This window comes from Helianthus annuus, chromosome 6 (genome assembly GCF_002127325.2).
Source record: "Helianthus annuus cultivar XRQ/B chromosome 6, HanXRQr2.0-SUNRISE, whole genome shotgun sequence".
In the NCBI taxonomy this organism is placed as follows: domain Eukaryota; kingdom Viridiplantae; phylum Streptophyta; class Magnoliopsida; order Asterales; family Asteraceae; genus Helianthus; species Helianthus annuus.
Window position 1 is genome coordinate 102,501,782 of NC_035438.2, and position 24,658 is coordinate 102,526,439.

General features: G+C 39.4%; 1 protein-coding gene and 1 long non-coding RNA gene across 8 annotated transcripts; one reads left to right on the top strand and one right to left on the bottom strand.

The window, feature by feature from the left end:
• Positions 1 to 314: 314 nt before the first annotated feature.
• LOC110912678 lies at positions 315 to 20,989 on the top strand. Of its 7 annotated transcripts, none has more exons than XM_022157453.2 (26): positions 316 to 574; positions 744 to 824; positions 897 to 1,034; positions 1,133 to 1,243; positions 1,318 to 1,368; positions 1,439 to 1,539; positions 1,612 to 1,705; positions 1,785 to 1,916; positions 1,986 to 2,210; positions 2,298 to 2,376; positions 2,553 to 2,641; positions 2,723 to 2,806; positions 2,896 to 2,970; positions 3,054 to 3,101; positions 10,298 to 10,393; positions 10,469 to 10,698; positions 10,783 to 13,733; positions 13,811 to 13,887; positions 14,004 to 14,084; positions 14,166 to 14,237; positions 14,314 to 14,410; positions 18,868 to 18,922; positions 19,583 to 19,711; positions 19,818 to 19,935; positions 20,353 to 20,432; positions 20,564 to 20,989. In XM_022157453.2, the coding sequence occupies exons 1-26, from the start codon at positions 407 to 409 to the stop codon at positions 20,856 to 20,858; spliced, it is 5,757 nt and encodes a 1,918-aa protein (XP_022013145.1). In that variant the 5' UTR covers positions 316 to 406; the 3' UTR covers positions 20,859 to 20,989. The 7 variants fall into 7 exon arrangements, with proteins under 7 accessions (XP_022013146.1, XP_035830478.1, XP_022013145.1 ...); XM_022157452.2 differs by having other exon boundaries at positions 317 to 574; positions 14,305 to 14,410; XM_022157455.2 differs by lacking the exons at positions 316 to 574; positions 744 to 824; positions 897 to 1,034 and having other exon boundaries at positions 1,153 to 1,243; positions 1,443 to 1,539; positions 14,305 to 14,410.
• Positions 20,990 to 22,404: 1,415 nt separating this feature from the next.
• Positions 22,405 to 24,303, bottom strand: LOC118479797. Its single transcript, XR_004860852.1, has 3 exons — positions 24,213 to 24,303; positions 23,044 to 23,096; positions 22,405 to 22,605 (listed from the first exon to the last, which is right to left on the bottom strand). It is a non-coding gene; the product is annotated as an uncharacterized LOC118479797 (long non-coding RNA).
• Positions 24,304 to 24,658: the final 355 nt, after the last annotated feature.

A 24,658-nucleotide genomic window follows, 5' to 3' on the forward strand; every position in this document is an offset into this window, starting at 1 on the left:
TTTAGAACATTTATTGTCGATTAATTCGATACTTCTTTAATATTATAAGTTTATAACTTTTTCTTAAAACTTAAGTACGTAGTTATGATTGATTTTTATCCGGACATTACGTTATAAATTTTGTTAAAAACGAAATTGTACTTATAATAAAGTATTTATATGGTATCATAAAACAGTACAATGATAAACTAAACCGTTCTAATGGTTTAGCTTTCTAAACAACATGTTTTATTTTCAAATCATGTTTGTTTTACATTATCATTTGCTCGGTTTCGCCGAAACGCGCGACAAAAAAACTAGTAATAATAATAGATGAGTAGGAAGGAAGATGAAGACCCTGAAGTAAGTAAAGCAAAGGTAAGCTCCGGCAGGGCAGGAGGCAGTAGGCGAAGGAGAAGGAGAAGAGATGAACGAGATGGAAGTGGAGGCTCGGGTGAAGCCCCTAAGTTACAAAGTGAAGGCCATTTCCAGAGAATCCCCGTCGCAGAAGGCTTCACATGTCCTCGACATTGACCTCCGCAACCACTGGTCCACAGCCACCAACACCAAAGAATGGATTCTGCTCGAACTCGATGTACCTTCCTTCCTTCTATCTATCTATCTATCTATCTATTTCCTTGCTTGCTTGCTTCTTCTTTATTATTACTATTATAACTACTACTTGTTACGCTTTCGTTTCAATTTCCCTCTTAGGGTACCTTTCTTTCGGATCTGCAATTAGACACTTTCTTTCATGTTTGCAGGAACCTTGCCTTCTATCACACATAAGGATATACAATAAGTCTGTCTTGGAATGGGAAATTTCAGTTGGCCTGCGCTACAAGGTAGTAGTTGTTTTCTTAATTTAATTAAATTAAATGCCATGCCAATCTTTCTTCTCTTTTGCTTGCTTGCAGCCGGAGACCTTTATCAAAGCCCGCCCACGCTGTGAAGCACCTCGCCGCGATATGCTCTACCCCATCAACTATACCGCCTGTCGTTATGTCAGAATATCTTGTTTGCGGGGTAATCCCATTGCTATTTTCTTCATTCAGGTAGTACTAGTATTATTATGCTATTTCCTAAAGCCAATTCCTATTGTTATTATTATTTTGTGAAAAAAAAAGAAAAAACAAACCTTCCTGCCTTGCAGTTGATTGGTGTTCCAGTTATTGGTCTTGAACCAGAATTTCAGCCTGTTATTAATCACCTATTGCCTCACATTACTTCTCACAAGCACGATGCTGAGGACATTCATCTTCAGGTGGAACAATAATTTATATGTGTATCTTTATTTCTGTATACTTCTGATTATCATCTAACTCCACTCGTATATAGCTTCTTCAAGATTTGACAAATCGGTTGATGACATTTCTTCCCCAACTTGAGGTATATTTTTTCCGTTAAAAAATGTTGCCTTGAGCTTTTTGTCTTACTTAATGAAAGTATTTCTGTGCAGGCAGATCTCAACAGCTTTCCAGATGCTCCAGAAACTACTCTTAGGTTCCTTGCCATGCTTGCAGGACCCTTTTACCCAATTCTTCACATACTAAATGAGAGGTTAGTAGCTAGCAAGCATATAATGGATTTTTATTTTCATGGGTCTTCCTCTCCTCATTGTAATAATTACAGGGAAACTGCTAAATCATCTAGCAATGCTTTGGAAATTGAAGCATCTAAGAACAGTCTTCCTTCACCAGCTTTAACAGTTTCCTCTAATTTTGAGGTACAAACCTGAAATTGTTCCTTGTCTTTCTTTGTATTTTGTGTTCAAGTTGAGTTGACTAAATTATTTTCATTTTTAGCCAAGGAGATCACGTAACACAATATCCACTTTCTCTCACACTGCCACTCCAACTGTTTTTCGGCCTGATGCAATCCTTCTGTTGCTAAGAAAGGCTTATAAAGATTCTCATCTGGGAACTGTTTGTAGAACGGTAATAAATGGCCGATCTTCTAAATTCATATGTGATAAAATGGCAACAGAATTATAAACTCTATTTCAGGCTTCTAGGGTTTTACTGAAGCTTGAACATCCCAACATACATGAAGGAACAGTTGATGATAAGGACCCAAGTTCTGAGTCATTTCATGCTCATGATTATTCAAACTTGTTTGGGGAGGAGTTTAGGGTAACTGATGATCATTGGGACTTAAGATATCTCCAACTTTTAGATATGAAGGCGGTTGAAGAAGGAATATTACACGTTCTTTTTGCTTGTGCATCCCAGGTGGGTGATTAAACTTATTAAAAGTGAACTACTTTTTCAATATGACCTCACTTGAATTACTTGTTGATAAGTTTATTTATGTTTCAGCCTCTGCTTTGCAGTAAATTGGCTGGAAACAGTTCTGAATTTTGGTCCACATTGCCACTCATTCAAGCTCTACTGCCAGGTTTACTAGCCAATTGCTTTCAATATGTTTTTTTTTTTTTTCGTTTGGGGCGGGGAGAGGGGGGGGGGGGATGTTTCTGGTGATCAAATCAAGCATGATACTTGACGGGTTCTAATCCCTATTTATTGAGTTAATTAGTTATGGGAATAATACTGTTTCTTATTTTAATCTTTCAGCACTTCGTCCTAATTTTAGCAGTTCCGGTCAAGTTGATGATAGTTTTTCAGCATGGAGACAACCCTTTGTACAACATGCATTGTCTCAGGTTTCCTCTTTTTTTTTTTTTTATAATTTTTTTAATATTTGTAAATTAAAATGTCTTATTTTATTTTAATTTTGTCACCAGGTTGTGGTGACATCAACTTCTCCCTTGTATCGCCCACTTCTTCATGGATGTGCTGGCTACTTGTCTTCTTTTTCACCATCACATGTTGGTTATTTTTTTTACCAGTTACCTTATTATATATATTTAATTTGATATGCATTATCATTGAAAGAAAATTGCTATATGTGGTGCAGGTCAAGGCCGCATGTGTTCTCATCGATCTCTGTACGGGTGTGCTTGGACCATGGATAGGTCAAGTAATTGCAAAGGTCATAATAAGATTAAATTATTTTGCTCATAATTCAAAAGTTACACATTTTTTTCAACAAAAATGCTTTTTGGATAATTGCAGATGGACTTGGCTGTGGAGCTTATCGAGGACCTTTTGGGTGTAATTCATGTAAGTCAAACTTTACAAACCTCAAAAACATTCCAAAATTGTTTTCAGATTAGTCAAAACGATAGGTCGTATTTTATTGATGATAAACACGGTACAATATAAATTACTATAAAGAGTAAAACATTACACTTAGGTACCCTCTAGTATATAAGATATAAAGTACATGGTCTAACATTCCCCCGCAAGTTGAGGGCGGGGAACGACCTGCAACTTGGATCTTAAAAATAAAATATGTTGAAAAGGTAAAGGCTTTGTGAAAATATCCACGATCTGATCACTCGTGGATATGAATTGGACATTCAGTTGACCTTGAGCTACCTGTTCACTAACAAAGTGGAAATCAACCTCCACATGTTTTGTACAAGCATGAAATACATGATTGGCTGAGAGATAGGTGGCCCCAGATTGTCACACTAAAGAGTAGGAGATGTTTTTACTGGAATGCTGAGTTCATGTAGAAGAGACTTTAACCAAATTAATTCTGTGATAGTGTCACTGGAAGCAGCCTCTCTATTCCTACAGGGTAGAGGTAAGGCTGTCTACATCTACCCTCCTCAGACCCTACCTTAGTTTTGCTATTGGTGGGGTTTACTGAGTATGCTGATGAATTCCGCGACAGTGTCAGCAAGAGCCTTATACTCAGTTCAGTTGAAGACCTCGAAACAGTTCGCTGTTTATGGGCACACCAAGAGATGAGGTTGGATCCCAAATATATGGCAAAACCCTCCCGTGGATCGACGATCGACTTGACCAATCAGAATCAGAGAAGGCCTGAACCGGTGAAGTTAAGGTGTTCTGCCAATGAACATCGGTGAAGGCTTGTAAGGAGGAGCCCTAGGTGTGACAAATAACGAGACCTAAACCAGTTGTTCCTTTTATGTAAACGCAAGATACTTTTAATAGCTGACCAATGATTGTCTGTTGGAGCGTGCATGAATTGACACACACAATTTATAGCAAAGGCAATATCCGGTCGAGAGAGAGTGACATACTGTAAGGCTCCAACTGTTTGACGATACTCATCGGATCTAAAAGTAAAGGGCTATCATCAATGGTCAATACTTGTGAAGTACTCATCGGAGAACACATCGGTTTGCAATCAAAGAGACTGAGCGATGAAGGACATCTAAAATGTATTTAAGTTGTGATAAGACAATATCCTTGTTATGATGAACCACTTCAATCCTCAAAAAATAGTGAAGTTGGCCAAGATCTTTAATTGCAAAAATGGAACTCAGACGATGAACAATGTTGTCAATGGTTGAGTTGTCGGTATTGATGATGTCGTCTACATAAACAAGAACATAGACAAGAGTACCACCTGAGTTTAGGATGAAGAGAGGGATCAGTTTTGGATCCACAAAAAACGAGCTGTTGATAAGCGGTTAAACCAGGCCCGGGGAGCTTGCTTAAGCCCATAAAGAGATTTTTTTTTTTGGGTAAAGGTTTCACCCTGGTAAATTTTTATATCACAACAAAACCAATAAAGAACAAGTGGTAGACAGAAACGACTACCAATTCAAATCCCCGACATGCCGGGGAAATGAACAACCAAGAAAGAAAACATCTAACACACGAACCACAACTAAACACCAAACAAATCAGACTAGCATCCTAGACGAACACTAATTTGATCTGAGCATTAACACAACCATATTAGCCTAGTTGATCGTAAATTACTAGCCCTTTCGGCAGCTTCCAATCTTCAAGAATTTTCTCCACTTGTCTCGAATCCTTGAACTTCAAAGTTACCAACTTCAATCGAACCGAGGAGTTGACCGCATCCGCAACTTGCTGAGTTGAGCGTTGCGTACTCGCAAACAACCTGGAATTCCTTTCTAGCCAAATCTGATAAACGGACGCCGCAATCAGAATCCTTCCAATAACGTGCTTTGCTAATTTTGAACCAGATGTGAGAACAAGATGCTGGAAAATGTCCTCCCACTTATCCGAGATGTGTTGCATTGCTCCCATGGGTTTAACTATCATCCACACTTGTGTCGAAAAAGGGCATTCGAAGAATAAATGCGTTCGAGAATCAATACCGTGCTGACACAAAGGACAACACATCAGCCGCAAGTTTACGGGACCACCAACATCCCAAGGCTTCAACCTATCTTGAGTCTTCAGCTTGTTCCCAATCACTAGCCACATGAGAAACGCATGACGCGGTATACACTGAGAAAACCAAACTGCTCTATACCAGTTTACACTTGGGTTGCTTAACCGAAGTGTATCCCAAACATTCTTGGACGAGTATGTTGTTTCCTTTCCGTTATTATCAATCCAGGCAACGGTATCTTTTTTATTTGGCGTTAAACTCGGGATCTGCATATTTGCCAGAGCCGGGTATGTGTCTAGCCAAACCTCCGGCCATAGCCATTGACCATCATTCACCACTTCTGCTAGCTTTGTGTTAATGCCAAAACCCGCTTGTTGAAACATCCTTGGCGTAATAAAGCTCCCAATTGGATCCGCATGGGACCATTTATCATACCAAGCAAATGTCGCCATGCCATCTCCTATCTTTGACCACACATGCTCACGGATAATCGGTCTAAGCTTTAAGATTTTTCTCCACCCCCAAGTATTTCCTTGCTTAATCGGAACATCCCAAAAACACCTTTGTTTCAGCTTGTATGTGTGAATCCACTTAACCCAAAGAGACTCTCGATTAGTTAAGAGGCTCCACACATGAAAAGTCATCAATGCCTTATTCACATCGTCCACACGTTTAATCCCCAACCCCCCTTCCTCTCTAGGCCGACATATAGTTTTCCACGCAACCTTTGCCTTACCTTTCCCTACTGAGCCGCTTTTCCATAGAAAATCTTTCATTTTCCTTTCGAGCTCCTTGGTAATACGCTTTGGCAGAATGAAGACAGATGCCCAATAGACGTGCATAGACGACAGAACTGATCTGATGAGTTGAAGTCTTCCCGCGAATGAAAGAAACTTGTTGCCCCAATACGTGATTCTATTTTCCATTTTTTCAACAAGAATCTGGCAATCTTTATACAATAACCGTGAGGAAATAAGGGGAACGCTAAGATATTTAACAGGAAGGTGACCTTCTTTGAACGACACAAGGTCCAGAATCCTTTGTTTAACCTGGTTGGTCACGTTAGCAAAGTAAACCGTGCTTTTAGGGATGCTTGGAACTAAACCTGACATGTTTTTAAAACTTTCAAGAGCTTCTAGCACAAGTTTGACCGATTTAATCTCGCCTCTTGCAAACATAAACAAATCGTCAGCAAAACATAAGCTTACAATTCGTTGTTTATCACATTTATTATGAAACCGAAAATTCAACGAAGAAGCAACCATGTGATCAAGCCGAATAGTAAGAACTTCCATCACGAGGGTAAACAAGTACGGCGACATCGGGTCGCCTTGTCTGAGCCCCCTTTCACCTTTGAAAAACCATGCAGGTTACCGTTAATGCTCAACGAGAACGTAGTGGATGAGATACACTTCATAATCCATTCAACCATACGATCATGGAATCCGAACCCTATGATGATTCGTCTCAGAAAACTCCAATCAACTGTATCATATGCCTTCTGAATATCGATTTTAAAAGCACATCTAGGCGGTCCCGTATTTCTGTGATAATTATGCATCAGTTCTTGCGTAAGCATAATGTTGTTAGTAATTCTCCTGCCCGGGATAAATGCCGATTGGTTTATGCTAACCAACTCCTGCAACCCTTGCTTGATTCTATTGGTGATTATTTTACTCAGACATTTGTATATCGTGTTGCAGCAAGATATTGGTCTATAGCCCATAAAGAGATTTGTGAAGAAGACACACATGATTCGGTTTACTTGGATCAACGAAACCAGGTGGTGGTTTCATGTGAACTGTTTCTTTCAAGTCACCATGTAAAAAGGCGTTTTGTACATCTAGTTGACGAAGAGACCAGTCGCTTGTCACAACAAGAGACAAAAGAACCCGAAGAGTGGTTGCTTTGATCACTGGACTGAACGTCTCATGATAGTCAATGCCGGGTTGTTGAGTAAATCCTTTGGCAACAAGACGTGCTTTATAACGGGTGACTTTGCCTTGTGCATCTTTCTTTAACCTGTATACCCACTTACAATCAATAATGTTAGTGTTGTTGACATATGGGACTAAAGACCATGTTCCATTCTTATGAAGCGCCTCAAATTCCTCAGTCATGGCATGACCCCACTTCGGGGACTTGTTGGCAACGATAAAAGAGGTTGGTTCGATTAGAGAAGAAGAACGAGTGGCATAAAAGCTGATGGATTATAATTAGTGGTTTTTTTTTGGGGGGGTTTTGACGAAGATGAGATGGTCGAGGCCGAGGGGGAGGTGGTGGCGGATGAGGATTAGAATGTTGTGAGGGAGGTGAAGAAGGAACAGTGGTGTGTGAGGAAGGTGATGTTGGTGATCGTTATGGTGTGGGAGAAGTAGGTGAAGTAGGCGTGGTAGAGTGTGGTTCGATTTGAATGGGTTCAACAGAGTATTATGGAATCAGTTGGGGTAAATAGAGACATATGGGGAAGGTGGAGGGGCTTACGATTGAGTGACAGGAGTTTGAAAGGGGAAGGCATCTTCATTAAAATGCACATGCCTGACTATGTATATCCGTTCGGTGATAGGATCAAAAAAACGATAACCATGATGATTTTGACTATAGCCGAGAAAAACACATAATGTAGAGCGAAAATCCATATTATGATGGTTGTACGGTCGAAGATAGGGACAACATTGACACCCGAAGACACGAAGAAATGAGTAATCTGGTTGGCGTTTAAAAAGTTGTTGAAAGGGAGACTTGTTTGAAGATATTCTGGATGGTAGTCGATTGATGAGATAAACGGCGGTTTCAAAAGCGAAATGCCAGAATCGTTGTGGAAGATGAGACTGGGCCAAAAGGGTAAGCCCGGTTTCCACAAATTGACGATTATGGCGTTCAACGATTCCATTTTGTTCACTAGTATAAGGACAAGAATGTCTGAACAATGCTAAGCTTTGTGAAAAAGGAAGAAAGGTTACGAAACTCCCCTCCCCAATCTGTCTGGACGCTTTTTAATTTGGTGTTAAATTGTCGTTCCACCATTGTTACAAAACGAAACGATGCCCGTCAAGAGATACAGTTGGAGAGGGTCCCCAAACATCACAATATATCAAATCCAAAATATTATTACTTTGAAACTTAGAGTTATCTAGAAAGTTTGGATGATTTTCCCAACTGATAGGGGGGTACACAAAGATAAACAAAATTTAGTAGAAACTGGTAAAGAACAAGACGAAACAATAGACTGAAAAACAATTTCAAGTGGGTGTCCAAGACATTGATGCCAAATGATTGAGGGAGCTCTGGTTGCTATGAAGACCTGCTTGGGAATGGTTTTAAGCTGAGGAAGATGGATGGAGCATAAGCCGTTATCACTTGGACCCATAAGAAGAATGAAATTCAAAATAAACATTATTGTCAAGGCAAAATTGTTTAACAGATAGTAGATTATTTTTAAGTGTTGGTACGTGAAGAATATTAGAAAGATTAAATGTTTTATTAGGTGAAAAGGATTTAGATGAACCAATGTGGAGAATAGGCAAAGGCTTACCATCACTAACGTGGAGGGAATCATTACCTTGATAGACTTCGGTGTTGTCAAGGTTCAATAAGTCAGGAGTAGCATGGCCATTAGCACCGGTGTCAGGGGAGCCATGTGGCTCCTGAGGTTGATCCAGTGTCTGAAAAACTTGCAAAATTAGCTTGAGGTCTTGCAAAATTAACTTGAGGTCCGTTCCGAGCAACAAAAGTAGGTTGATTCGGGCATTGGGATGGGAGGTGCTCTACACCACAATGATTACAGTGGCCATACACCATGTTTTGAGTTATGCCCAAGCAAACTGTCGGGTAGGACCAATATGGGTATTATCACGGCCCGGTTGTAATTACCACGATACGCACCTCGGGAATTTCCCCGACGACTGCCTCGGGTGTTTGGCGGCCGAGCAGCATAGAAAGCCCGTGGTTAAGAGTTGGGTGGGGTAATAGGATTTAACTGATAACCCAACTGTGTTGCCAACTGTTGTAAACTATTTAGCTGTGGCTGAATGGTGCTAGGGTTCCCAGTGGTGGTGGCAAAAACTTGTGGTGTTTGTGATGTTGGAACAATAATATTAGACTGAGGTTTATTAATCATGTAATCATGGTCAGCCAAGAGGCCGTGCAATTCATTGAAAGTTACTGGTGGGTGACGGGTTAAAAGATTCGATTTTGACACGTGATATTCATCTCGTAATCCAGAGATGGTAAGCATAACTAGGTCTTTGTCCTTCATGGGTTCACCAATATTGGCTAAAGCGGTTGTATATTCCGTTGCTCTGGTTAAGTAAGGGATTGGGTTTCATCATTTTTCATCATTATAAATTTCCTATTTTTCGTTCGAAAATTTTAAAATTATATAGGATTGTCCCCCCAATTATGTTGTCTAAATATTTATACAGTATATAAATTGGGTCCCATGACTTTCCGCCCCCTCGGAACTTTTGGTCAAGCTCCGCCACTGGTCACCTACTTTATCTGGTTCTATAATAATTTTCGGTTCTGGACACGGAATGGTTCCATCCACAGAATCAAACAAGTTAATAGTGATTAAAAGGGCTCGATCATCACTTTCCAATACCCATAGTTTGTTGGGGAGGGTCCGAATTTACGAGTATTATGAGCAGTTTTCTCAGCAGTAGTGAAGGCAGCAATTGCAGCCATGGGATTTGATCAGAGTTTTAGATTGGCAGGGAAAACAAAACCCAGTTACCTGGTTGGCCAGAATTTATTATAGATCGATCCGAATTTGGATTCTGATCAGATTGATCGACAGTTGTAGGAATTTGATGGTTGATCAGAAAGCTGCTGTTGTGATTTGATTCGGTTGTTATCTGATTAGAAGGTTGCTGTGGCTGTTTGATTGGGTTGTTATCTGATCGGAATGAAGTATTGTTGCCGGAAAAGAGAAGGGTCGACGATTGGATTGAGAGGATCGCTTGCTCTGATACCAAGTCGAAACAATAGGTCGTATTTTATTGATGATAAACATGATACAATACAAATTGTTATAAAGAGTAAAACATTACACTTAGGTACCCTCTGGTGTATAAGATATAAAATACATGGTCTAACAAGACTAATAAATAATTTTTGATATGTGATTTTTTAGGGTGCTCGTCCTGCGATTGCTGATGCACGTGCTGCTCTAAAGTACATTATTTTGGCATTATCCGGTCATATGGATGATGTAATGGCAAGATATAAGGTTAGTTTTTTTTTTACAATGGTTTGTTTTATATAGCAGTTGCTCCATGAAGATGAAAATATGGTTGTTTTTTAGGATGTTAAGCACCAAATTCTGTTTCTTGTGGAAATGCTGGACCCTTTAATTGATCCAGCTTTAACCCCTTTGAAGAGCATGATAGCGTTTGGAAATGTATCTCCAATATTTCATGATAATCAGGAACAAAATTGCACCGGTGCATTAAATATTATCAAAACAGCGGTAACAAAATCTGCCATCCTTCCCTCTTTGGAATTTGAGTGGAGACGTGGTTCAGTTGCCCCTATGTAAGCATTATCTTTTATTGTAAACTTCTTTTTTTTTTTTTAATTTTAGTTTTAAAAATTATGTTATCATTATTTTTGTTGCAGTGTACTTCTCTCAATTTTGGAGCCTCACATGCATTTGCCACCTAATGTTGAACTTGGCAAACCTCAAAGAACAGATGTCTCTCTTAATGAAAAGATTACTGACCAAGATGATAGTGATGATGTCAAGCTAGAAACTTTTGATGATGTAAGCATTCTTTTTGCACCCCCTGAAGTACGGGACATGGTGCTTTCGTGTGGTTCTGATCAAACCACCTCAGATCCAAGCAACGCAGAAGAAATACAGTTAGTTGAGAAAAAAGCGGCCAATATTGAGTACTCTGAGCTGCATGCAGAATGCCTACATCTAATGAAATTTGCAGATTGTGAGTTGTGGGCCACTGAGTTTCGACGGGTGGCATCCGATTTACATTCACAAAGTGATAATAATACACCAGAGGGTCATAACGCTGCTCTAGATGCCCTGTTATTGGCTGCAGAGTGTTATGTTAATCCTTTCTTTATGGTGTCATTCAAAGAAGGTCCTAAGCTCATAAATGAGAATAACTATAGTTTCACAGAAATCAGAAAAATTTTGGAAAAAAGCGACAGTAATTTGGAAACTATAGCTAATGTCGAGAAAAAACGGGACAAAATAGTTGTAGAAATTCTTCTTGAAGCTGCTGAATTGGATTACAAGTATCAGAAAACGGCCCCAAACAATGATGAAGGTGATGATGTCATGCACTTTTCTGTGCAGGATTTATCATCTATGGATGCCATCACTTTAGTTCGACAAAACCAAGCGTTATTATGCAAATTTTTGATAAATTCTTTGCTTAAAGAACAACACATGAAGCGTGAGATTCTGTTGCAGAGTTTGGTTTTCTTGTTGCAGTCAGCAACTAAACTTTATTGTTCTTCTGAACAGATAATCGAAATCATATTAAGTTGTGCTGAATATTTGAATGATTTGCTTGTGTCTTATTGTCATAAAGGGATTTTGAAACTGGAATTGGTTAAGGTACACGAGGTGGAACGCCACTGGATTCTTCTTCAAAGATTGGTGATAGCTTCAAGTGGTGGTGAAGAAGGGCGATTTAGTAATTTGGTTCCTCCATCATCTTGGCTGAGGAAAATATCATCTTTTTCTTCTTCTTCTTCTCCACTGGTTCGGTTTATTGGATGGATGGCAATATATCGTAATGCAGAGCATTATCAAAAGGAAAGGCTGGTTCTTGCTTCTGATTTGTCTGAATTAACAACTTTGTTATCGATTTTCAGTGATGAAATGGCTCTAGTCAGTGACCAGAAAGAGGAATCATCTTTTCGTGTAGTCTACCCTGAAATTAGCCAGTTTTTCCCAAATTTAAAGAGACAATTCAAAGCGTTTGGTGAGGCTATATTGGAAGCTGTTGGATTGCAATTAAAAGTTGTTCCTTCTAGTGCTGTACCGGACTTGTTATGCTGGTTTTCTGATTTATGTTCATGGCCATTTCTTCAAAACGGAAAATCTTCTTTTGTTAAAGGGTTTCTTACAAAGAATGCAAAGGCAATCATTTTATACATACTTGAAGCCATTATAGGTGAGCACATGGAAGCAATGGTGCCTGAAATGCCTAGAGTTGTACAAATGCTTCAGTCCCTATGTACAACCTCATATGCTGACGTGGCGTTTCTAGATTCGGTTTTAGGTTTGTTGAAACCACTCATCTCTTATTCCTTAAAGAAGGAGGAAAATCTTGATTTTGAGTCTCTGTGTTTTGATGAGCTTTTTAGTAACATAAGCAACCGTTCTGAGACATATAGCCGGGCCCCAACAATTCTTGTTTTAGCTTCCATTTTTCTTGATTTATCATCACGAAGAAAACAGGAAATGTTGCAGTCACTTGTATTTTGGGCTGATTTTGCTACCTTTGAGCCAACAACCTCCTTCCATGACTACCTTTCTGCATTTCAGGTAGTAATGGAAAGCTGCAAAACGTTTCTCATTGAAAGACTACAAGTATCGGGCATCATTCCCATTGACGAAAATTCAGAATCACATTCATTGTTCCTAATTGATGCTTTCCAAAGTCACATCGGGAATCGAAACCCTCATCATTTATCGGTTGAACAAGTTTCGGAATTCTCGAAAAATCTTGAAATTCTTATTTCCAAGCTTAATCCAACAATCGAGCTATGTTGGAAGCTTCATTTTCAACCAGCTAAAAAGCTCACTGCCACGTCAGCACAGTGTTTTGTCTACTCAAGATGTTTAGCATCCGTGTTAGATAAAGATTCAGTTGACAATTTTCATTGGAAAACAAGTCTTGCACAACTCGCTGAAACAGTTGTTAAATTACAAGAAAACAGTTGTTGGGAGGTTGCCTCTACAGTTATTGACTGCATACTTGATGGGCCTCGGTTTTTGGGTTTGGATCAAGTAATCGGGCCTCTTTGTTTAGCAATGAAGAAATTTTCACAAAGTGCACCAAAAGTTTCTTGGCGTTTACAGACAGATAAGTGGTTATCATCATTATTCGATGGAAAGATCCAGAGTCTTCTGGATAGTCAACTTCTATTAGTTGACCTTTTATCTTCAATGATGAGTCATATTGAACCAGAACAACGTTTTACTGCAATTAAACATTTGGGGCAGCTGGTGAGCCAAGAAGCTGACAGTGAACCATGTGATGAGTCAATTTTATCTTGTATTGTTTCAAACACATGGGACCGAATAGTTGTGCTGGCTTCATCTGACACGTCATCACTCTTGAGGACACACGCACTGGCGCTTCTAGTCAAATGTGTTCCATTTGCTGAGAGACCACAGTTGCAATCTGTTCTAGGTGCTGCGGATAATTTTCTTCCTTGTTTAGTCAACCTTGGTCAACAGACATGTGAAGGACCTTTTATGCAACTTTCATTAGCTCTGATTGCCACCATCTGTTTGTACTCCCCTGTTGAAGATGTTTCTCTGATTCCTCAAAATATATGGAAAAATTTTGAAACTTTGGGTCTATCAAAAACTGGTATGCTTAACACGTTTGTTTACATTGTTTTAATTGATTCTTTTTTATCGATTATCGTAAGTGTCTGTTGTATATAGGGAAGCATGAAGATCTTGTTCAAAGTGCTTGCCGGGCTCTTTGTAAGCTTAAAAGTGAAGGGGATGAAGCCAAAGGGGTATCGTATTTCCCAACTCATTTCTTTCAAATATTTGTATTATTATTACTAATTTTATAATAAAAGTTTATTTGATCTTATTGAAATATTCTAAAGTGTATATCTTACATGAATAGATTCTCAAGGGAGTTCTCACATCAAATATTCCGAAACAAGAAGAATCAGATTTTGCAAGTACCCGCGAGTCACTTCTCCAGGTAAGCAAACATTTTGAAACTTATAATTGTATGTGATTATTGAAACTATTTTTATGCTTATTATATCTAATATATGTATAGGTCCTTGCGAATTTGACTTCTGTACAGTCATACTTTGACTTCTTCTCCAAGAAAACTGATGAAAAACTTATGGTAAGTTCTGTTTCACAAGATTTCAGTTGATTTTTTTAAATAATTAACAGATATTAATGTATCGTAGGAAACTCAGGAGGCTGAGATTGAATTGGATTTAATACGCAAAGAGCAGTCTGTTAACGAGTCATCTAATGATTTAACAGATTGGAGAAAGATTCCTTTTCTAGCAAGTAATTTCTCTTATATCAACATTTAAGGTTTAATGATATATATTCCACTATATATTTATGCTAATTGTATTAACGGATATAGTTTATAATTGTTATGTATATATTTAGAGATAGATATTGTATTTGTTCCAGATTTATCTCTTTCCTTATTTAGTGCTAGGGTTTGTTTATTCTTTGGATCCTTTATATACGATCCTCTCCTATGTATGATCATTCATTCAGATTAATAAAGTTTCTGCACTTTTATGGTATCAGAGCCTCGGCTCTCTACCAAATCGCTGTTGCTTTTTTTTTTCCGGTTCCCTACCCAGCTTCGGCTGATAACCCTGCAACATCTCTTTCAATCCCTGCCGTCGCAATCCCCTGTTCTCGAACACTACCATGGACGGCGATGGCAAAACTGCTCAACCAGACTCCTCCCAATCTGCCATCAAATCCAACCTACACCCCGCCTACTCGGTTACCAACATACAAAGCAAAATCCGAACCTTGGATGGCAAGAAAGTTACATACAGTGCCTGGATAAAACTTTTTCGGTTACATGCTACGGCATATCAAGTTCTCAATCACATCGATGAGACACCCCCACCCGAACCCAAGTCTCCGGAATATCCATCTTGGAAAGAACTCGATGCCCTTGTTCTTCAGTGGATTTATGCCACTCTATCTGATGACCTCCTTCTTTCGGTCGGTCCTGGAGAACGAGTCCACTGCACGTACTGCATGGGTCAAATTAGAAACGAAATTTTTGAGCAATAAGAAGGCTCGTGCTGGTGCCTTAGAAACAAAATTTTGCAACCTGACACTTTCTGCTTGCAAATCCCTGGATGATTATTGTCAACAGTTGAAGGACCTTGCTAACCAACTTGCAGATGTGGACCACCCAATCACTGAGGATCGGCTTGTCCTCCAACTTGTACGCGGTCTTCCCGCCGAGTTTGATACGACCGCGTCTCTAATCAATGCTAATAATGCAGGATGGGACTTAGCCAGGAATATGCTGAATGATGAGGTAATACGTCTTGAGGCTCGCCAAAAATCTACAAACTCCGTTTTAATGGCCCAAAACCAAACACCCAATAACCAACACTCAACGAACCCTTGCCCCTCATACTCCCCTACACCCAACCAACAACCTCCTAACCACACAGGGTACTCTCGTGGCGGTCGAGGCCGCGGTCGTGGCCGCTCCTATAGGGGTGGTCGGGGTCGTGGTTATGGCCGCTCACAGGGACAGCAGCAATATCAGCAACCATGGGCCCCTCAACAGTCCTCTTATCCCCAATGGGCCTGGTGGTCCACACCACCATGCCCCTACCCAACCCAACCTTCATATCAGCCCGCTACACCTTATCAGCAGCCCTCTGGCTCACCAACAACCCATTACACAGCAGCCCCAAATTCTGCATACCCATCCACACCTCCTCAGCATCCTGGTCCACCTCAGACTGTTTATTACCAGCCCCATGTAGGCCCAAATACTTACGGACAGCACCAGCAAGGTCCACTTGGTTCCGGGTCACCGCAACAGCCGGCGTACAATGCACTTTGCCCATCTGACATTGGAGCTGCTATGGCCTCAATGAATCTCACCTATGACCCTAACACTATCATGGATTCTGGAGCTGGCGGTCATGCGACAGATGAGCAAGGTATGATTGAACACCCTGACTCTTTTCCTGTTTGTAGTAAACTTTTAGTTGGCAATGGTGCGTCTTTACCAATTCAAGGGTCTGGAACAGGTTACCTGTACCTTCCCAACCGCACCTATGTCCTACCTAACATTTTACATTGTCCACAAATTATCAAAAAGTTAATTTCTGTGCGTCGTTTTACTCGTGATAACCATGTTTCGATCGAATTTGACCCTTTTGGTTTCTCTTTGAAGGACCTTCGAACTGGGCGCCTCCTTTCCCGCCACAATAGCACTGGGGACCTCTATCCAATCACAAAACCCGAGCTACCTGCCCAAGCAAGCTTTCTCACTACCACATCTCGGCCATGGCACGATCGTCTTGGTCACCCCGGCGCTTAAGTTTTAGATGTTCTTTTTCGTACTTTCAATTTTCCATGTAATAAGACCAAAAAGTCTACTTTTTGTCATTCGTGTCAATTATCAAACAGTAAACGTCTACCATTTTATGCATCTTCTTCTTTTACGTTTGCCCCATTTGACATTATTCATTGTGATTTGTGGACATCACCTGTACTCAGCAAATCTGGGTATAAATATTACATGGTTTTAATCGATAATTACTCGCATTTTATTTGGGTTTACCCTCTAAAATACAAGTCCGAAACCTTTCCTACCTTTGTCAAGTTTCACCGACTAATTGCCACACAGTTTAACAGAAACATTAAAACTTTTCAATGTGACTTAGGCGGTGAGTTTGACAATAACGCCTTCAAAACCTTTGCTACCCAACACGGCCTTCTATTTCGATTTTCCTGCCCGCAAACTTCATCACAGAATGGCCGTGCGGAACGAATGATACGTCGACTTAATGACATCATTCGCTCTCTCTTAATCCATGCACACCTACCACCGTCCTTTTGGGTCGAAGCATTGCACACGGCTGCCTATTTACACAACATCCTTCCAACCACACGCCTTAACTTCTATACACCTACCTTTGCTCTTTACCTCCGACATCCTACCTATGACCATCTACGAGTATTTGGGTGCGCCTGCTATCCAAATACTTCGGCTACCCAACCACATAAACTACACCCTCGCTCTATCCGGTGTATTTTTCTTGGCTATCCACCGGATTTCCGCGGGTACCGTTGCTTCGACCCCACCACGGGCAAAGTCACCATCTCTCGCCACGTCACCTTCGATGAGGCCACTTTTCCCTTCTCATTACCAACACCTATCCCCTCGTATAACTTCCTTGATGAAAACCCGCCACCTGGCTTTTCTTTCAACCGCTCCACCCTTATCCACCATCCTCCCACCACGGCCCCTCCACCACCATCTCCACCCTTGCCACGTCCACCATCCACAACCACCCCATACCAGTTTACTTATTCCCGCCGGCCTAAACCACTTTCCCATCCCCCACCACAGCAGCCGACATCACCACAACCTGCTCCAGCTCAGTCGTCTGCCCCGTCTTCCCGACCACCATCGACTCACCCTATGACCACTCGTTCCAAATCTGGTACCCTTAAAACTATTCACCACTCCACCCCCACCCCTTCCATCTCACCCATTCCCACCTCTTATACACAGGCCCTAACCGACCCGAATTGGTCGCGTGCCATGCAAGCTGAGTTTACTGCCTTACAAGAAAATGGGACATGGGAATTAGTTCCACGGCCTACGAATCAGCCGGTTATTAGATGCATGTGGCTGTTTCGACATAAATTTAAGTCTGATGGAACTTTAGAGAGATATAAAGTCCGGTTGGTCGTTAATGGGAAATCACAGACTGTGGGTATTGACTGTGAGGAGACTTTTAGTCCGGTTGTCAAACCGGCTACTATCCGGACTGTTTTATCATTGGCAGTCTCAAGATCTTGGCCAATTCATCAGTTAGATGTGAAGAATGCGTTTTTACATGGCCATTTAAATGAGACTGTATATATGCATCAACCTTCGGGTTTTATTGACAGGCGTTATCCAGGTTTTGTATGCAGGTTGAAGAAGTCTCTCTATGGCCTCAAACAGGCACCACGGGCTTGGTATACCCGGTTTGCTACATATATTCTCTCACAGGGTTTTCGCAGCAGTGTATGCGACAACTCGTTGTTCGTTTATACCCAGGGTCATAATGTTGCATATCTCCTTTTATATGTTGATGATATTGTCCTGACTCCAGGCGGTCAACAAGTGGCTATTGTGTTTTCTTGGGAGATAACCTTATTTCATGGTCTTCTAAGCGACAGCCCACTGTTTCACGATCCAGTGCAGAAGCTGAATATAAGGGGGTTGCTAATGCTGTCGCAGAAGCCACGTGGATTCGAAACTTGTTACTTGAGTTACATGTTCCATTGAAACAGGCCTCGGTTATTTATTGTGACAACGTGTCCGCTATTTATATGTCAGATAACCCGGTCCAGCATCAAAGAACGAAGCATATTGAGATTGATATCCATTTTGTTCGGGAAAAGGTGCGCATTGGTCATATTCGCGTTCTGCACGTTCCCTCATCTTACCAATACGCTGATATCTTCACTAAAGGCCTTTCGAGGCAGCTTTTTCACTCTTTCAGGTCCAGTTTGACCGTTTGTCCGATGACCGATCAAACTGCGGGGGGCTATTAACGGATATAGTTTATAATTGTTATGTATATATTTAGAGATAGATATTGTATTTGTTCCAGATTTATCTCTTTCCTTATTTAGTGCTAGGGTTTGTTTATTCTTTGGATCCTTTATATACGATCCTCTCCTATGTATGATCATTCATTCAGATTAATAAAGTTTCTGCACTTTTAAATTGTTCCATCCAGATTATGGGAAGGAAGATAAGCGCCTTCAAGAAATCAAGGATGAAATCGAGTCTCTGTATGTTGGAAATCTTGTGACTTCTTCTTTCTTTAATAATAGAATTAAGCCCCTCCGTGTTTGTGGCAGGGACGTAAAATCGTGCCAAATAGCATCAATGTCACACCACCGCTAGCGACTACCAACATAGAAGTTGCAACGCGTTAATATGATTAAATTAGAACAAAACGTAAAATATAGAAAATAATAACTAAGTTTATCAAGACCTGCGCGTTGCAACGAACCTGTCAAACGAAGAAAAAAAAAATAGATGTAAAAACGTTGACCCACACATGCACGTTCCGTCGTGTTAACTCGCAAACGTAAAAACGTTGAACCTCACACACACATTGCGCCATGTTAACTTGCAAAGAACGAAAGGTAAAATGAAAATTTGCCAAAGATGAAAAGTATAGGTGACCAAAGTTTAAAGTAATAAAGTTAGGTTAAATAGAAAATAATGAAAAGTTTTGGATTAAAAGTAAAAAAAGCAAAGTTTATGAGGTTAAAATTGCAAAAGATGAAAACTTCGGCTAAAAGTAAAAAATGAAAACTTTTTTGAAAAAATCCCAAAGCATAAGGTATAAGATGATCATGCATAAAAAAGTTGCTAAATAATAGTAGGTAAATAAATTCTAACCCTAATCTGTTGGAATTAGTAATATTGTTTTTTGTGGACAGTGAAAAGGAGAAGCTTAAAGAAGAAATTGTAGCCCGCAGACAGAAAAAGTTGCTTGTAAGACGTGCACGTCAAAAATACTTGGAGGAAATTGCTCTGCATGAAGCAGAGCTCCTTCAAGAACTTGACAGGTTACCTTTTCTTGTGTTATAAAAAGTTAATAATGTTATAAAAAAAATTGATTACTTTATAGAACTTCATACAAAAAGATCTGAAATCAGATCTCCATTTTGATAGAGAAAGGGCTGCCGAAATGGAAAACGAGATTGAGAGACAAAAAATGCTGGCTGTAGAACGTGCAAAAACTAGTGAGCTTCAGCATAATCTTGATATGGAAAAAGAAAAGAGAACACAGGTATTTTTTTTTATTTCTCCTTTTTTATATTTTTTATACAGTTTCATTTGGGGGTGTAAATGGACCAGCTCAGCGTGTGACAACCTTTTCAAGTTCAAGCTCGGCTAGGCTCGTTTATTATATATTATTTAGTTACTTTATCTTAATTAGTGTGATTATTTTTGTTATGTAGTAATGTATCATTGTGATATTAAATAGAAATTATTATATCCGTATAAATAGCTATATGCTCATGAGCCATATGAAGCTTGGGCTTCTTTATTAAATGAGCTTATTTTTAAGCTAGGCTTGATTTAAGCTTATAGCGAGCAGATCCCCAGTGGCTCGGCTTGTTTACACCTCTAGTTTCATCACTGTTTTTATCTATAATTAATTTATATAATGTATTCTTATTTCTTTTAATACATTTTTTTGCAGAGGGAGCTCCAACGAGAGCTAGAACAGGCGGAGTCGGGGCTTCGGCCAGGGTCAAGAAGGGAATTTTCCTCCAATAGCAGGCAGGATTTGGTGTTTTTTTTTTCGACCTGTGAAACTCATTCATATTTTAGCTATTTTTTAGTTTTAAATGTTTGACCCACCAGAGATGGGTCACATTGCGAGTTTCTAATTTTCTCAATCCTGTACGCAGTCGACCTCGAGAGAGATATCGGGAAAGGGATAACGGAAGACCAACCAACGATTCAACAAACCCTAGTTCTTCTTCAATGCCACGGCAATTTTCAGGCCAACCACCAACTCTTCTGCAAGCGCGTGATGAAGGCGATGAAGAAAACTTTGAAGGTAGCAGAGACTCAGGCGATACAGGGAGCCTGGGTGAAGCAGATTTAGTAATGGCGTTGGAGGGGCAATCTGGTCAACGCAGAGGGAATAAGTCAAGGCAGATGAGAGAACGACGTGAAGGGAAATGGGAAAGAAGACATTAGGCAGATAGGGAATAGTCATTCTTCTCCAATTTGTATTTATGTATCCTGTATGTAACTGTTAAAAACATCATTTTGAAAACCCTATTTTTGGGTTCAAATGTTTCATTTATATATGAACTTTTGGAGTTCAATTTTTGTTCAACAAAAATGCTACATAAAAGTAGTCATCCTTGTTATCAATGTATCCATTATGTGGTGAGTATCCACATCTATAACTCCTATCCCTTTAGTGCATCCATTATGTAGTGACTATTCACCTCTATAACTCCTATCTCTTTAGTTACTATTGTACTAATGTAAGGGTCTATATATAATGGCATTTGTATATGATGTTAAAATCAATCAATAAGAAATCCATCTCTCATTCTCTCATTCTTCTCTATACATTGCTAGTAAGTCGTTGTTTTACAACACGTTATCAGCACGACAGTGCTCTTTCCAAAAGCCCTGTTTTTGTAGCCACCACCGACATCACACGCATCCAAATCACCTTTAAGGATTGTACCCACGGTGGTCACTTTTTCTAGATGATGTGTCATCGACACCTTGCAAAAGGATCCTCGTTTGAGAAAAAGGTAACCTTATAAAATCCTCTTAGATTATGATATATATTAATCAAGTGCATGCCACCATATGAAATTTTGCGTTAGATTTTATATGTATATATCCGACGACATTTAGACAGGTAACTAATAAAAGAAAGAATGTAGTGTATAGAAATTAAAACTTAATTGATTTGTCTACTCTAGATGCTAAAAAATAAAATCATATTTTAATTTGAGTTATAATTCATGTGGTGTGGTGTCCCACGGATCAACTCTATTTATTTAGACGAATGGCATACGATTTTTTACAATTTATTCTTGTTTAACATAATATCTCACTTTAGGCTGTTTAGAGATTTGCGGCTTATCATGTCGACTTGTTTTGCTAACTGTGAAGCACTACTTCATTAATTATTGATCAAATAAAATAATTTTTTTACAATCTTATATAATCAAAAAGTTTTATCACGTCAGCGTTTTTGTACATTTTGAAATACATTTCATAAAGTTATTACGACTTAAAAGGGTAATTAATAATATACTGAAGTGAAGTTTATGCACTGGCCAACACATAAATGTTTCTATTTTCTTGTTTCTTCTAGATTGAACATACATGTTACCACTTAATTTTTCCAATCTGATCTGCTTTAGTCTTGTTCTGTTGACGAATGACGATGATTTGGAAGTTGATACAAACCAAAATAAGTTAGTATTCATGATTAGTTTAAATATTTATGATTGGTAAATGAATGTTTAGAGATTTGTCATGATTAGTTTGAATATTTATGTTTGGTAAATGAATTTCTAAAATATTATATAAATTTGAAGATCCACACCTTGTATTACGGTTACCAAAGTTACACACTATGATTTTAATATTTATTGTTTTAAGTGATTTGTGTCACACCCCCAAAATACCACTTGCGGAAAACACCGCGGGCGTGTGACGTACCAGGACTTTAGCCACCAATCACATTGAACTCATAAATATATTTAAATAAAGTTTTCATTCATTAACATAAAGTATTACAAAACGTTACATATAATTCATTGTACACAGTGAAAGCATAACTCATTTGTTAAGTGTTTCATAAACCACGCGTACGTAAACCATTAGACTTGTGTTGCGATTCCATGTTTCTCGACCCATGACCACTCCAGCCTTCTAGACAGCAAGTTCCAGATGATATAACCCTATGGACCTGCAAGCATGCAGACAAGTGTGTCAGACGACGCTGGTGAGTTCAAAGTTTTGTTAACGCGTTTAGTTACCAGTTTCCAGTTTAAAACATTTCAATGATTCGTTGTTAATCACACGCTTACCGCCGATGGCTCCAGATTATTTGCCCTATTCCCTAAAGCCTCTATCAAAGCAATGGTCAAGATGAGGGTCATTAATTCACTCCCGACCTTCTCGGTGCGGTGTGAGGGTGCCAAACCTAAATAACGCTATTAACTAATACCCCGTTGCCTTCCCGGCAACAATCGGTAGGAGGGACTTGAGTGATAGATATACGTGTATTAACCAACAACCCAGGTTTAACATTCCAGTCAAACCCATTTACCCGACATTCCTCCCCGGAACGTTTACAGATGTCCCTCCCCGGGACGCATGCTTGGAAAAAGAGCAGTGAACTCACCTTTGATTTGCTCGGTAAGATAAGATACTTGTTCACACTTAATCAGTCAAAGCCTATGATGTTCATGTACACATAATCAGTTTACATTCACGTTGTTCACATATATCACGTATCCAACATACACGTTACGCGAGTAGTATACCAGTAAGACACACAAGCTTATACAAGTCGTAACTGTTAATCATGCAATCCATTGATCTATGACGTTTGTCGTAAGGTCACATAACAAGTGTTTTGTTCCCAAACAAGTCTACATCCCATGTTCACGACACATATCAACAATCACAGATGTACTGTTTATTCTTACGTGTTAAGTCAAAGTTCTCATCTGATTAACATTGTTACCATGCAACCAATAGACTTTTATAATCCAACTACTCAATTCACACAGTTTCACACAGTTTCATTCAATGTCATATACATCATACAGTTTCATTGTATCTCATACACATCATACAGTTTCATTGTATCTCATACACATCATACAGTTTCATTGTATCTCATACACATCATATAGTTTCATTGTATCTCATACACATCATACAGGTTCACATAACAATTAATAACAGAGGAGTGTTATATCTATACAACCAAGCCAAAGTTCTCATTTTTAGTCAGTAGGGTTATCACATAACAACAGTATCCCATGTACATAACTATCCTTTACCACATACACGACGAAATCCCCAACCTTCGTCGACACATGCTATGACGAAATATTAAGTTTCATCGGATGGAAGTGTGTGGCGAAACACTATGTTTCGTCGGATTAAAGTGTGTGACGAAATACTAAGTTTCATCGGATTTAAATGTGTGACGAAACACTATGTTTCGTCGGATTGAGGTGTGTGACGAAATACTAAGTTTCGTCGGAGGTAACATCAGATAGTTGTTGTGCACCTGCAAACCCTAATGTCCTACTGTTTCAACGCATCATCTTAATCATCGTCATCATGCTAACACACGTTGGTGAACATATAATAGTCAATTATCCAATCAAATCAAGTAACATAATCATTCATATGGTCTCAACAACAATACAAGATCACATTCAATATACTAGTATTCCACAATTTACAGATCTTTCATCACTCGCATTCATATATATACGAAACATGTATTGATCTACCAAGAAATCATATAACGATTAAACAATGATGTAAACTAACCGAGATACAAGATGGAGGTAGGATTGCTCGAGCAGGAGAGGCTTCGAGGGAGGGAAAGGGGTTGCCGTCGATCACCAAGGGGTTAGGGTTAGGTAGTTTGCGTTTTACTGATTTGTAAACATCAGGGGACCGTACATATTTGTGTGTATGTGCATCTTAGTTTAGTTAGGGTTGGGCTCAGTTGGGCCATGTGAAGTCTGGGCCGAAGACCCATTGCAACAGTGTATTACCCAATACTCACTCACATACACTTACGAATCTCTCGAATAAAACTTAACGAATTTAACATACGTGCAAACATGAATTAGGTGTAAAACAGGTCGTTACAGTAGTGGTTCGGGACGGGTTGTCACAATTTGGATAGAGTCATTATTTGGTATTAGTTATGAATATTTGTGAATGTTATCATATTCTTGTTTAATTTTAATATTTGAAATGCTTGCATG